Below are 13,661 nucleotides of genomic sequence, written 5' to 3'. Positions count from 1 at the left end.
GGGTCAAAAATTTCCTACCTGCCTGCTTTTTCTGGGCCTGGCTGTCCACAAGCCACATTTTTTCATGACCGCTGAACAAAACCTAGGACGAGCAAAAATAACTTGCCAGTCCTTCCATTGAACTACCAAGCAGCATCATGTGGAGTGGTAGTTACTCACAGCAATACGTTAATCCACAAAACCTGGAGCTCGCCGAGCAGGAATTAGAAATGTTCATGGATTTATACAACCGGTAATGCTCTCAGCCTTCTTTGTCACAAAGCATGAATCCCAACCCCCTAATGATGTATTGTACTTTCAGCATTCTCTCCAACTGTCGCAATAAATGTATACCCCCAAAATACCATGAGCCTGATCTCAGCAAAGGTGAAATGGTATGCATCGATCGCTGCGTGGCAAAATACATCTCCATTCAAAAGATGTTGGGCAAGAAGATGGAGCAAAACGCTGAGGCCCTTACCAATTTGGGATCCACCGGTGGTGGCCTTCCCAGTACTTTATAATCTAGACAAACGATCGATTTCCATCTTAAAATTCATTGTACCATAACTCCAGATAGATATTGCCTCGATTTTTTATTTCTTCTTTTTTTTTGTCAATATATAAAAAAAAGACATTGTAATTCAATTTGCAAAACTCCTTCCAAAACCTGAGTCTATAGCAGCACCTATATATCGGCGCCTGATACCGGCGTGAAAGCTCCAGCAGCAAGACACAAATTGCGTTTTGTGAATTGAACTTTGTAAATCGGAGTCTGCTTAGTAGGGAATGAAGCAAGGTGGTCTTTGCTGTAAAACGTAAAAATGGCAGTTGAGAAATCAAAGTAACATCGGAATGCAGTAGTAAACAAAAGGAAATCATACCTCTCAGTCACAGACTTCTTGCTGTCATCACCGTCTTTCACTTTATCATCCTTCTTGACCGGCTTATCTTTGCCATTCAGTTTGGCGTCTTTATCCATTTTCATGCGCTTGGCCAACGAATCCGAACTGACATTGCTTCTATCTACGCCGTCCATATCTTTGACAGAAAGAGCGTATGGGGTATCTCTCTTGACATCCCAAACTCGTACTGTACAATCCGCACTACCCGAAACCAAGACATTTCCATCACTGCTGAAATCAAGGGAGTAGATAAAGTCGGTATGTCCAGTCATCGTCTTCATTCTCTTTCCGGAGCCAAGATCCCAAAGCATGACGGTTTTGTCTTCGCCTACGAGTAAAGATAGTCAATTTATGGCTGCCCACGTCAATATTGACTTGTCAAAGAAAATCAACACTTACCAGCTGATGCCATCAATTTACCATCTGGTGAAACAGCCACAGTCTTAACTGAACCTTGGTGGCCAGCAAACACACGCACTGACGCACCCTTTTGAACATCCCAAAGACGGGCCGTTCGGTCACTTGAGCCAGTGACCAAATATTTTGAGTTGGGATGGAATTTGACAGTGTCGACATCGGATAAATGTCCAGCAAATATCCGCAATGGATGAATGTGATCACAGCTCCATAGTCTTGCCGTTCGATCGTGTGATGCTGTGGCGAAATAGAATCCGTATGGGCCAAACTCTACATCCCAGACCGGGTAATTGTGACCTTTGTAAACCACAACATTGCTAAATGTTACTGTGTTCCAAAGACGAGCTGAATGAAGGTATGGTCAGTTATTATGTGGTCTAACCTGCTTATTCGATTTATTTTGTAGGAACAGTTCTCCTTACCAGTTTTGTCTTCTGAGCAAGACAACAAGTACTTGTTGTCATGGCTGAAGCTGAGGCCATAAACTGGTCCTGAATGACCAACAAGCCGCTTGACCGTTGACCCATGTCTCTCCTTCTGGACGTTCAAATCCGCGTCTGCCATTCGAGAATACATCAATTCCTGATACACATCGTCCCTGACCGAGAAATCACCACTTACAATCATTAACTTTGGCCGGAGTAATATTGTTCTTGAGAGATCGCAACTTTTCACCTTTCAAACTCCAGATCTTCACATACGATTCTGAGAATCCTCCTGCTATAAGACTGCTATCCTCTGACATAGATATGCAATTGAGACTGAAGTCCATGACTGTGTTAGTCGATAGTTTGGATCTAGATAGCAAATGACAACGTGTTCTTTACCTGTCGTGTGTATTATGGAACGTATAACAGCATACGCTAGGTAGTGACGTGCTATTGAGAACCAGACGTTTTTGAATGTCTTTGATAGCTTGCACTTCAGCCTGTACATCAGTACCTCGGCTGCACAAAGTGAGTCAATATAATGCGCTAAACAAGGGGATGGCATTCGTTGCAGCTTACGCCACACGTCAACCGCTACATTCCATCGTGAAACTTACTACGGAGGCATCGGTATGTCACCAAATGCAGGTCCATTCGGTACTTCCTGTTGAGCTTTTTTGTATGTTTCTAGCAAGGATACAGAAGGCTCTCCATTCATGACCTATATAGATTCGGTCAATTAGCTCGTACACACAAAATACCGACTCTCTTCGCTTATACATACAACGTCGGCACTAGCACGTTTGGCATCTTCTTCCTTCAAAGCTTGTTCGACTTCCTCTTTAAAGTTATTGTCAGTTTGTAGCTTTCCAAGCTGAACTTCCTGTTCATTGAATGCGTCTAGTTGTTGCGCTGCATGGCCAACGATTCCTATAACATCATCGGATTCTATTGTGCCTTTGCTCTTTCGAAGTTTACCGTGTGCAACTTTAAAAAAGTAATGATAAATAATCGCTATGATGTGACATGGTTAGCTGATTGAGATTTCCTCACCTTGAATATTAAGGTATTGGTTCACTATTCGAAGTAGAAGCATGAACTTGTTGTCTTGAAGGTAATTGAGGAAGAGTTCGAAAGGAACGGATGACATTCGCATTATGTATTTGTTTTGACGATATATTTGAGCAAGCTCGTTTTCCTGTACATGACTCTCGTTGGTGATGGTTGCTAGTCGGTTGATGTCGGGGGTATGGAGCTCAAGATGGTCGTGCTTGTACGTATCCATAAAGTGTTTTGCTGTAATGCATGTCCCATGAGTATGGTAATGTTCCATTATATTTCCACGCTACAGTGTGTATCATTTACCTTGCTCATACAACTTCTTTGAAATAAGGTCGAGGTACGAATGTACAAAGACAGGAAATAGGACTGATCGTAGCTCGGGCTTTGTTCGTGGACACTCGTTAGATGGTTGCTTCTTAGCTCAAAAAAGTAATCATGGTGACAACATACCTTGTACCAATCTAATGAGTTTTCAATCCAACCTCGAAGACTTTTGTAACTAATGTCATAAGCATCGGGATTTCCGGCTTCTGCTTCGGAATAGAATAAGACATGATCTGACATGGAGGGATCGTCCTGTGGTCGGAATCGGCTGGACATTTCGCTCAATGGAATGGTTTTGGAGCTAGCTTCTCGCCGAAGCATGGCTTCTGTCTGTCGATAACCCTTCTTTTGCAAATATTGTGCAACAATATGATCGAGTTCTTGGGATGAGTGAGTGCCGCCCGACTGTTGCCCATTGGTGGTAGCATTCTGACCCGACTGTGATTGGGATACTTGCTGCTGCCCGGACATGTCCGATTCCGTTTTGACACCGTCTTCTGCAGGCTGACTAGGTGATTTGGACATTTGGTCGATCGATCACTTGTATGAATTGAACCTTTCACGAGCGCGTTTGAGCTTCGCGGACGATGAATGCTACGTCACACCTATTTTCAAATATAAATAAATCAGTAAAATCACTTTTTTTGGGGGTCCGTCCTTGCCATTTCATTGTACGGCGATAGAATTCATGGAAACCTTGTGCGTGAGTATTAAGCATGGACCTTAGAAACGCAGCAAATTGCCGCACCAGTCAATATCGGTACTGAGGTACAACACTTTAAAATGCCAAATCAGTCCATGCGCTCATATGGGTTGCATTATTATGGTCGCGCTTAAAGTTTTATGTTCTGAAATTCTAAATTTGTTTACCTATATCCATCAAACACTACTTGTAACAATTGTAGGAAATCATATTACAGATCTGCGTTGATGATAATGTTTAACTCTACCGTTTGACACCATTATTTTACATGCTTGACTACCATTTCTGCTAGGTCAAGTGCGATCACTATAGCCGACCGCATGGCGTTCCCTTCCGTGAGGCTTCCGCTCCACAACTCTCGGGGTTCGACAATGATGAAACAGCTTCGAGAAACATATCTCCATATCTCAAAGATGAGCACATTTTACTTCAGAATTGTGGTTCTTTGCCCACCTCGGTTAGATGCGAATGTGACGACAAAATATAAAAAGACAAAAATCCGAGGTATCCTGTTGAAAATATGTATAGCGAAGACAAATTGCTTAGTTAATCGCTTCATATGACGTTAGTTTGAAAGCCATTAAGGATTAGATAACCTGCTGGTGTTTAGCTTGAAGTGGCGAATATCACATCACAATGTACTACTGTCTTCACAAACTAGTTGTCGATATTTTACCATACCTTCAGCATGAGCTTACTTCATGCTCGTCTTGATAATGATGAAGGGGGTAGCCACGGAAAACGGGTCATTGTTGAATACCTCGGGATGCATTCTCAGAGGAGCAGGTGACCATCTCGTTTAGGCAGTATGAGATTGTACCTGCAACCTTTCCGTTCAAGGTTTCTGGTTTGTCCGTTAATGGACATAATGTGGGAACGGCTGTCTTACATTATAGGAAGTTAGCCATTCGCCAATCTTCCGGGCAACTTACGATCAGAAGAAAAGCGCATCCCTAAATTGTGGCTGCATGACAAAATGGATCCAGAACAATATGACTCTTGGAAGTCAATTCAAGCAAAAACTAGACTTCAGGTAAGACGTGCTATGAATATAGTTTTATAATTACTACAGCAGATCTGGATTTGAATACCCCGCATTTCTTAGTGTTTTCTGTGGATATTGGAAGTCAACTTGAAAGGTGTTTGGAAATTTCGTGGGGTAAGGATCATCGCATCGCTCTAAGTCCCAACGCCATACCATTTTACCAAGCTGAGTTGATACCCAAATGAAGGTTGCTTTCGGGATTTTGGGTTTAGAACCACCCCGCTGCTCCCCTCCACTCCTAACCATAAGCTCTAAGCAGGGAAATCCTTTTTTAGAAAATAGGTCGAAGCACATATAAAAGGGGCTGTCCTTGAAACTTTGCAAGCAACATCTCTCCTAGTTTTGATTACCTCAAACACAAAATGACAGAACCTAAAACCCTCGAGGCTGGAGAAAAGAATGCAAATCCTGGAATAGCAGCTAGCCTTAAGCGCCTGCTTAATGGTGGAGAAGGGCATGGCACACAATATCTCATTCCTGGAGCTCTTGTCACATTTCTCTTCTTCTTGTGGGGCTTTTCATACGGCATGTTGGACACTTTGAACAGCCACTTTCAGTCTGTCTTGGGGATCAGTAAATTACAGTCTACATGGTTGCAAGTAGCATACTTTGGTGCATACTTTGTGATGGGATTCCCACTATGGCCACCGTAAGTGACAATGTCATTTTTGATCTAAGCTATAAAGTTTTTTTTTTCTCACCACTCTGGACATTAGGGCTGGTCACATCATGCAACGATTTGGTTACAAGAAGGGTATCATTTTTGTAAGTGCTGACAGAAACCCACCTTGTCTCGATATCAATGTATGTAATATTTCCTTTCCTGCGCATTCAAAGGGTTTGTGCCTGTTCGTCATTGGTGCGATTTGCTTTTATCCCGCCGCTATTTCACTGCAATATGGTGCTTTCGTTGGTTGTTTGTTCGTCATTGCATGCGGCCTCGGTACACTCGAAAATGGTAGGGATAATCAGATTAAAAAGTTAACGTTGGTGTAAAACGCCTTTTCCATTGACACGCCACCAAATTGTAGCCGCAAACCCTTATATCACTGCACTCGGATCTCCCCGTTGGGCATCATTCCGTATTAATGCCGCTCAGGCTTTCAACGGTGTTGGAACTTTTATCTCTCCATTGATTGCTTCAAAGGCTTTCTTCGGCAACACTGACGACTCAACTGCCAGTACCGCCGACAAGCTTGTATCCGTCAAGTGGGCTTATGTTGGCATTGGATGCGGTAAGGAAATAATTCCCACGTACTGAATAAAAATGCTGGTCATACCGTGCTGACATCTCCATCAACACATAGGTGTCTTTGTCATCATGCTTTTGTTCTGTCTTGCCAAGATCCCTGAGATTGATATGGAAGCTGAAATTGTCGAAGAGAGTGGCGAAAAGAAGAGAGCCTCTATGTGGTCGCCACATTACTTGCTTGGTATTGTTGCCCAGCTCTTATACACTGGCGCACAAGTATCGCTTGCAAGTTTCTTCATCAACTTCGGTACTGACGTTGGTGGTTTCTCAAAGGCTGCCAGCTCTACGTATTTGTCATACGGTCAAATTGCATTCACAGTTGGTCGATTCGTTGGCACCTTCTTGATGCGATTCATGTCATCTTCCAATCTCATGGGTATTTTCGCTGTTATTGTTACCATACTTAACATTGTCGTCGTCGCGGTACCCAATCCAAACATGACCTTCCTTCTGATCGTCATCATGTTTTTTGAGAGTATCATGTTCCCCACAATTTTCGCCTTGGCAACTAAGGACTTTGGACGTAACTACAAGACCGCCAGTTCAAGAGGTATGTCACAATCGCTGTATACTTACCGTCCAAACCAATTCTAATAATTCAATTTATCTTTTCTAGTTGTTGCTTGTGTCTGTGGTGGTGCTATTATTCCCCCATTGCAAGGTGTCATTGCGGAAAAGAGAGGAACCCAGTTTTCCTTCATGCTTCTGATCTTCTGCTACGCCTATGTTGTCTTCTACTCATTCTTCGGTTGCCACTGGATCAAGTATGTAGACGTCGATGATAGAACCGATTTAGATGACATTCAGCAAGAGGTTCAAGAGAAGAATCATCGTGAACAGCCAGAAGACTCTCAACCTGTTGCTGATGATGTCCATCATGACAATGGAAAATTTTATTAATATCGTAGTGTAACTCAGTAACTGCTGGCTAGTAGCTTAAACCCCTTTGATGAGTGTATGTACATAATACAGTGATTTGTGATAATTACCATTTGTTAGTGACGTTTCCATTAGCCCAATTCAATGAAAATGACAGCTAGCAGGCTTAATATTTATATCAATGACACGATTGGCAGTGGTGCTCAGGCATTATTTTTTTCTTTATTACATCTGCGCTCTTCTTCGAGTGACCGGTCTAACGTAACTGTACATGATGTTTTGAATAAGTTGGGAAAAATGACTTGAAAATTGCGTTGACTTGTGATGTCCAGCTTCAAAATGAATCAAAATTTGGGAGGGAAGTTGGAGGTACAAGTTCATGGAAAAGGATCGATGAACATTAAGCTTCCCCTTCTTGCTGCTCTTCTTCCTCAGCCACATAATCGTCATCTCTTGGAAGTACTCGCGTGACCACCTCCAGGATGTCGTCCAATTCCTCACCGGTGTATCGTTCTTCGCATTCTTCTATAAGCTATTTGAAAGATGATAACGACCGATTAGCTCGATACAAAGCTATGGCAGTAAAGGAAAATAAAAATATTGAGGAAACATTTGAGAAAACTAAGTGAGAACTTACAATGTGCAGTTCAACGGGTGTCTGTGGTCGCAAATTCAAGATCTGTAGTTTTTCTGCTTTGGTTAAAGACCACTTCTTCATTTCTTCTAGAAAGGCTACAACTTGACGCTCGTCTTGCGTGCTACACGCAGATTTCTCCAACGCTGTCTTGATCTATAGACAATTGGTTAGTTGTTGTCAGTGATCGGACCATTGCATGAGGATCCGCATGTTACCTCGAACTGTATGGTGCGAAGATTCTCAGCATATTCGGTATTTGGGTATTCTTTCTGTCTCTGCTTCTGTGACTCCATACGCTCATTCAGAAGCTGTAATACTTCAAAGTTACTGAGTAATGCTGCTCGTGATTCTATGACTTCCATGGTGCTAGGTTGGAGAAGTAGTAAAAAAAAAATCTGAGCTGCAATTTTAACAGGCACTCTTTTCTTCACTTTTTTAACATTATGGCGCGTGTTGAAATCTCCTCACTATCTTTAACAGCATCACAACCGCTAATACCTTTATACACACAGGACAGATACCTAGCACCTACCAGCGCTGAATAAACTCTTTTTAATGCGATTTATTGTCTGTAAAGTTGTATAGTACAGGAGATACTTAATCTCATTTCATTCTTCAGGATATATCATTTCGCTGCCCTCTTTCTACCTTGCTTGCACGAAGGTGATATACCTTACGTAAGTCACGAAACTGTTTAACAAAGGTATCATGATCCAAGCTCCCATCCAAAAAGCTTTGCGCCACTGACTCGGACAGATCGTCACACTCCAGTGCGGCCGCTCGTAGTCGACCGATAATGTTGGCAGTGGAAAATCTCTGTTACAATGCAAAAAAAGGTCAACCACACGATCCCAGGGAGGTATTGACGCCAAAGAAAAATTATTCAAGACTTACATTGAATGCTGCTTGCTGTCGCTGGTCATTTTCTTGAAACTGTTGCCAAACCTCTCTCCATTCAGCATCCAGTGCTGATACCTCTTGTTGAAGCTGTTGAAGATCATCTTTAACAGATAGGTTTCTGTCTGTAAGACAAATTGTGGTTACTCAAGCTGCACCGCCATTTATGTCATTACCGTTACCCTATTCATGAGACTTACTAGCAAAAAGCTCATTACCCCTCCTAAGCTCTTCTTGTACTGTCTTCTGCTCTTGAACCTGGTCCAGCTGTTGGAAAAACATTTCGAATGCCGATTCGTTAGACAAAAGCTCCTCCAGCTCTTCGTTACTAGTCGAAGAAAACATTATTAGCCCGAGCGTCCGCATTGGGATCCCAAAACTGAAAACTACATACGACTTTGATTTGATTATATTAGCTTCGATTGCTAGGGTAGAGGATAACGAGTCGTGTATATTGCTCTGAGGTTGTGCACTATTGTTGTCTCGAGGTATTGGTGGGGGTGGCCGTGAACTATATCTGTCATTTCAGAGAAAGGCGGGTCAACGGTTTATAGATACTAATAGCATGCTCCTAAATGCCAACTTACGATACTGGGCTAGTAACCGCGATCCAGTCATCATCAACAACGTCCGACTGCGCACTTCTCACAGGAGGGGCACGAATGAACTCTTCTCGAATCTCTTGTAGTATTTTCCCAAGATTACTTTGAGAGTTCCAGTTCTTTGCATGCAACTTTTCTTGCCACGTAACGACGTTCGACTCTATCCAAGGATGTCTCAAATCATTTGGACTGACGGTGATGATCGGTGGATCCTGGGGAAACTCTGAAGGTACGTTTATGAGAAGACTTATATCTAGACTCCCGGCAGAGAAAGGCAACTCATATTGCTTTTCGGGTGTGAGTTCTTTGATGTGATCATTATAGGTAAAAAGAGACGTTATCTGTTTCCGTAACCTAGTGGCCTCCGTTAATTAAAGTTGTAATGGTCATACTGTTCAGTGTAGCGGAAATGGTCATATACTTACTGATCTTGTTGTTGTGATGGATCGGGAGTCTGTGATCTAGAGGACTTTCGTCCTGTCGAGCCCCACATTTTGTCCGTTGTAAGAAGCTGAAGTAATCCGGATGCTGAAAGGTGGAGAGACACCTTGTGGGAGGGCGGATCTTGAATATTCCATCCCACCTTGGCATTTCAGTCAGTTGGCGCAGACGTCATGGATTGACTTTTCATTCCAGCATACTTTATATCCCATAGAGAACGTCTGCAACTCTTCAATTCTATTAAAATATGGTCTATAGCCTTGGCAAATTTGGAATAATAAACTATTTCTACTTAATCGAAATTTCACCATGCAACAGCTCCATCGTCAAGGTGACACGGATTTCACCAGCAGACCGGGTATTACCACAGTTCCTGAACGTATGGACTGCTTAGATATTAATATTATCGATCTACAACTTTCGATGGAGCTTTCATAAGCACGTAAGTATGCTCATAAGGACTTTAAACGAAGAACTTTGGGTTTGGCTCAGTTCAATGCATATCTTAAAGTGGAGAATCACGAGATTCGCTGATCCAAACTTTTCGTTCCTAGAAACTTACCTTTTTCTGTTCTTCAACTTTTGCGCAACCACAAACTGCAGATGGGCTTTAGAGATAAACTTGATTCACTTGTACATGGTGGTGTTCAGCAACCGGCTTCCCATGAACGCAAGAAGAATTACGAACTAGGAGAGGTCCTTGGTAATTGTTGCATAGAGAAGATTATTCTCTGCCGTAAAGCTAGGCTGCATTCGCCTAACTCTATTTATTCACAGGAAGTGGCTCATACGGATCAGTCAAGCGGGCAACACGTATATCTGACGGTCTTGAAGTTGCCGTCAAAATCATTCCCAAGAAGAATGTCACTGGTCACTTCGACATGGTTCTTAGCGAAATGAACGTCTTGAAGGGCGTTGACCATCCCAACATTATTCACTTTTATGATTGGTTTGAATCAAGGTGAGGAAAGCAGATGTTTACTTGTTATAGATGGCAAAACTCACCGGTATTCTTTATTTAATGACAGAGACAAATTCTATCTTGTTTTCGAGCTGTAAGTGAATATTATCCTCAGGTCATGCAAAAGGAAAATACATCTCACCAACTATGTAACAGGGCCACAGGTGGTGAACTCTTTGATCGAATTTGCCAACGTGGAAAGTTCACTGAAAAAGATGCCGTGGAAGTTATAAAAACCGTCCTTTCTGGTTTAGAGTACCTTCATAATCACAACATTGTACACAGAGGTATGATCTGTTCTTATCTCGACTGGAAACGTACACTGCCAAAATTAATTCGAAATTATAGATCTCAAGCCCGAAAACTTGTTGTATAAAACTGACGATCAACACAGCGCACTGGTGATTTGCGACTTTGGGTAAAAATATGAACGTTCTGGCGTGATAAATATGATAAAAGTAATCTGACTCTTTGTTCTTTCTAGTATCGCAAAGACCGTTGAAGACGCCGCTTCAGTCATGACGACTGTTTGTGGATCACCGGGCTATGTTGGTAAGGGTTTCTCTACATAAAACAAATTGGCTGCAATCTCAAAATCTCACCACTCGCTATTATGTCACTGTAGCCCCAGAAGTGCTACTTCGAAAAGGATACGGCAAACCTGTTGATATTTGGGCTATCGGGTAAATACCGTCTGACAATATGTTATGATAGACATGCACACACAAGCTTATACAAATTATCTCTTGCAGAGTGATCACATATACACTGTAAGTAATTATGAGGATCAACAGAGACAAGGATACTGTCCTTAACCTCGAAATATTTCAGTTTGTGTGGCTATCAACCCTTCCAAGCAGAGGACCAAGCGGAAATGTTGACCCAAATTACAAATGCTCACATCGAATTCCATGACCGTTATTGGAGAAACGTCTCACAAGAAGGTATGGAAAAGTGAAACATACCATGCTTTGATTCTTGTTTTGCGTACCTGACCGCTCCACTATATAGCCAAAACTTTTATCAGGGAGCTCATGAACCCCGTTCCGGAAAAACGTCTGACTGCCACTGAAGCTTTGAACTCGCCATGGATTTCCTCCAACTCTCCCAAGGATGATTATGATCTCATCGATCAAGTGCGCGAAAACTTCAACCCACGAGCTAAATTTGCTGGAGCCATCAAGGCAGTTGCGGTCATGAATCGCATGAAGACAGTCCATACTGATACGTCCAAGTTGGTTGCTCACGACGAGGCCAGTATTACTGATATGATTGCGGAAAATGAAGAAGCACTTAACTAGCGCTTTGTTTCCTGAATGGCCATGAACCTGTTTATCTCATTTTTGAAGTAGCCCATCTTGTTGTTCTAGCATTTTAATCAACGCTATATCTATTCTTACCATGCTCCACTGTACTTTTTATATAACTGCAGAAAGGTTTACCCAATATTTAAGAACGATTCTGACAAATGCTGGGCACGTTACTATGTGGATGGGTTTTGGGTTACCTAGGTGTATTCATGACCTATCATATCGGAAGCCACGTTAAAGCCCAAAAATTATGATCTATGAAGGGACAGCAACCATCAGTTCAATAGACCATTACGCTATCATTCATTCTCATACAGTTTGTTTCAATTTTAGATATCCAGCGACATATAAAAAAAACCATTGTGAAGAAGTGCAAAATTTATGCGGGTTATGTGGATTGAACACATGACCTTCAGATCTTCAGTCTGACGCTCTCCCAACTGAGCTAAACCCGCTTCTCTGAAATTTGGACCACACATCAATAATCATTGCAACAATACAATTCTGATTCTTGAAGATTTACTTTATCTTCTACTTCCAATTCGTTAAGCACCTTTCTTCTACTTTATTCTCATCTTAAATGTATGATGAATTTCAATTAATGATTCTGCAATGATTTATTTAAATTCCGGAGTTTTCTAGGTATACATGCATAGTTTGCAGTTCAGTGAGCTGATCGTGGTGATGACACATAAGATGTGTGCATATTTCGTACGTTAGCCATTTTACTTCTTTTCAGGACAGCTAGAGTCTGCTTTATGAAGAAATCTTTTTTTATGTAACCCACAATTTACTCCCTGCTCTTTTATAATTTGAAAAATAAACTTTACCTGACTAGCCTCGTAATTATCTCCATATACAATCCTGTCTGCTATTACATAAATTACTCCTAACGTTCCTGATTGAAATATCAGACTTGAGCATAAACACTCAACCAGTGCCATCATAAAGTCAAAATTTGTTGAACAATCCAAGTCCTCGGTAGTCAGTCATCCCATTAAAAAAAAAAATTCTGGCATTGAAAATTAAAACATTTACTCTTCCACAGGATGGGCTTTTTCGTACTGTCCCAGTATCACCAAGTTCCTTGCTCTCTGACATATATATAGACATGCAGTTTATTTACACTTATACTGAATATCCAGAAGTAGTTGGTGTCCAAGTAAATTGCAGTTCTCAAAATGACGTTAATCATCAGTAGCTTAAGCTTTTCTGCGAATTTATCGCCTTTGAAAATTATGAACTTCTATTCTTTAAAGAACATATCTACGAAAAGTGGATACTAAGTCAACATGATGTTACTTGAGCAAGCTCAGCTAACAATATTGGACACTGCTCTTTTAAGTAGCGAGAGATAAATTGCGCAACACAACCCAAAAAAAAAAAACCAGTTTCAACTAGCTACCAGAAGGAATGTCAAATGGACGAAAAAGAAAAAAAGAAAAAACATCCGTGCAAAGCTATGCAGGTTCAGCATAGCGAGCAGTACTTTGCAAATAATAATCCTCTATCTGATAACATGTCATTAGGAGAGGCTGCTTTGTGGTGTTCCCCTTGGAAATTCATGCATCTCCTGACTCTGGGCCAAAAGAAGTAAAGAAAAGCTCATAACTTTAATATCATTATGCTTGTAAAGAAACATACGCGATAATGCTCGAGCAACAACATCTGTTGTATTATTTAAAAATATCTCATAAAAATCAGACCATTAAGAGCCACTAATCGCAGAGCTAAAATCTTGGCAATAAGGAAATGTGCCAAGAAACATAAAGGGTGTACCAGGCCGCTGATAGCCAACGCCGTCGCCAAGCGACAGTGG

General features: G+C 41.6%; 6 protein-coding genes and 1 non-coding gene across 7 annotated transcripts; 3 read left to right on the top strand and 4 right to left on the bottom strand.

Moving 5' to 3' along the window:
- Positions 1 to 585, top strand: K450DRAFT_245548 (uncharacterized protein). Its single transcript, XM_051589769.1, has one exon. The coding sequence runs from the start codon at positions 264 to 266 to the stop codon at positions 501 to 503; it is 240 nt and encodes a 79-aa protein (XP_051443795.1). The 5' UTR covers positions 1 to 263; the 3' UTR covers positions 504 to 585.
- K450DRAFT_245543 (uncharacterized protein) lies at positions 586 to 3,689 on the bottom strand. The gene is made up of 11 exons (XM_051589768.1): positions 3,242 to 3,689; positions 3,095 to 3,173; positions 2,783 to 3,025; positions 2,514 to 2,716; positions 2,347 to 2,450; positions 2,129 to 2,248; positions 1,923 to 2,062; positions 1,724 to 1,858; positions 1,284 to 1,646; positions 864 to 1,212; positions 586 to 788 (listed from the first exon to the last, which is right to left on the bottom strand). Exons 1-11 carry the CDS (start codon positions 3,638 to 3,640, stop codon positions 668 to 670), a joined length of 2,256 nt encoding a protein of 751 aa, XP_051443794.1. The 5' UTR covers positions 3,641 to 3,689; the 3' UTR covers positions 586 to 667.
- A 1,524-nt stretch (positions 3,690 to 5,213) lies between these two features.
- Positions 5,214 to 7,061, top strand: K450DRAFT_245536 (uncharacterized protein). The gene is made up of 6 exons (XM_051589767.1): positions 5,214 to 5,512; positions 5,580 to 5,628; positions 5,701 to 5,821; positions 5,895 to 6,098; positions 6,171 to 6,665; positions 6,732 to 7,061. The coding sequence occupies exons 1-6, from the start codon at positions 5,226 to 5,228 to the stop codon at positions 7,013 to 7,015; spliced, it is 1,440 nt and encodes a 479-aa protein (XP_051443793.1). The 5' UTR covers positions 5,214 to 5,225; the 3' UTR covers positions 7,016 to 7,061.
- A 99-nt stretch (positions 7,062 to 7,160) lies between these two features.
- K450DRAFT_245533 (uncharacterized protein) lies at positions 7,161 to 8,022 on the bottom strand. The gene is made up of 3 exons (XM_051589766.1): positions 7,847 to 8,022; positions 7,632 to 7,784; positions 7,161 to 7,526 (listed from the first exon to the last, which is right to left on the bottom strand). Exons 1-3 carry the CDS (start codon positions 7,991 to 7,993, stop codon positions 7,395 to 7,397), a joined length of 432 nt encoding a protein of 143 aa, XP_051443792.1. The 5' UTR covers positions 7,994 to 8,022; the 3' UTR covers positions 7,161 to 7,394.
- Positions 8,023 to 8,165: 143 nt separating this feature from the next.
- On the bottom strand, positions 8,166 to 9,779 carry K450DRAFT_245527 (uncharacterized protein). Its single transcript, XM_051589765.1, has 6 exons — positions 9,556 to 9,779; positions 9,116 to 9,484; positions 8,923 to 9,039; positions 8,729 to 8,856; positions 8,526 to 8,653; positions 8,166 to 8,447 (listed from the first exon to the last, which is right to left on the bottom strand). Exons 1-6 carry the CDS (start codon positions 9,621 to 9,623, stop codon positions 8,247 to 8,249), a joined length of 1,011 nt encoding a protein of 336 aa, XP_051443791.1. The 5' UTR covers positions 9,624 to 9,779; the 3' UTR covers positions 8,166 to 8,246.
- Positions 9,780 to 10,142: 363 nt separating this feature from the next.
- K450DRAFT_245517 (uncharacterized protein) lies at positions 10,143 to 12,127 on the top strand. Its single transcript, XM_051589764.1, has 10 exons — positions 10,143 to 10,274; positions 10,349 to 10,532; positions 10,600 to 10,626; positions 10,689 to 10,819; positions 10,881 to 10,950; positions 11,017 to 11,084; positions 11,158 to 11,215; positions 11,285 to 11,302; positions 11,364 to 11,476; positions 11,544 to 12,127. The coding sequence occupies exons 1-10, from the start codon at positions 10,175 to 10,177 to the stop codon at positions 11,831 to 11,833; spliced, it is 1,059 nt and encodes a 352-aa protein (XP_051443790.1). The 5' UTR covers positions 10,143 to 10,174; the 3' UTR covers positions 11,834 to 12,127.
- A 97-nt stretch (positions 12,128 to 12,224) lies between these two features.
- On the bottom strand, positions 12,225 to 12,297 carry K450DRAFT_t66. The gene has a single exon. It is a non-coding gene; the product is annotated as a tRNA-Phe (tRNA).
- Between the last annotated feature and the right edge of the window lie 1,364 nt (positions 12,298 to 13,661).

This window comes from Umbelopsis ramanniana, assembly GCF_025399195.1.
Source record: "Umbelopsis ramanniana AG unplaced genomic scaffold K450scaffold_35, whole genome shotgun sequence".
NCBI lineage: Eukaryota > Fungi > Mucoromycota > Umbelopsidomycetes > Umbelopsidales > Umbelopsidaceae > Umbelopsis > Umbelopsis ramanniana.
The sequence above is the reverse complement of the archived record's forward strand: the minus strand, read 5'-3'. Positions and strand labels throughout refer to the sequence as shown.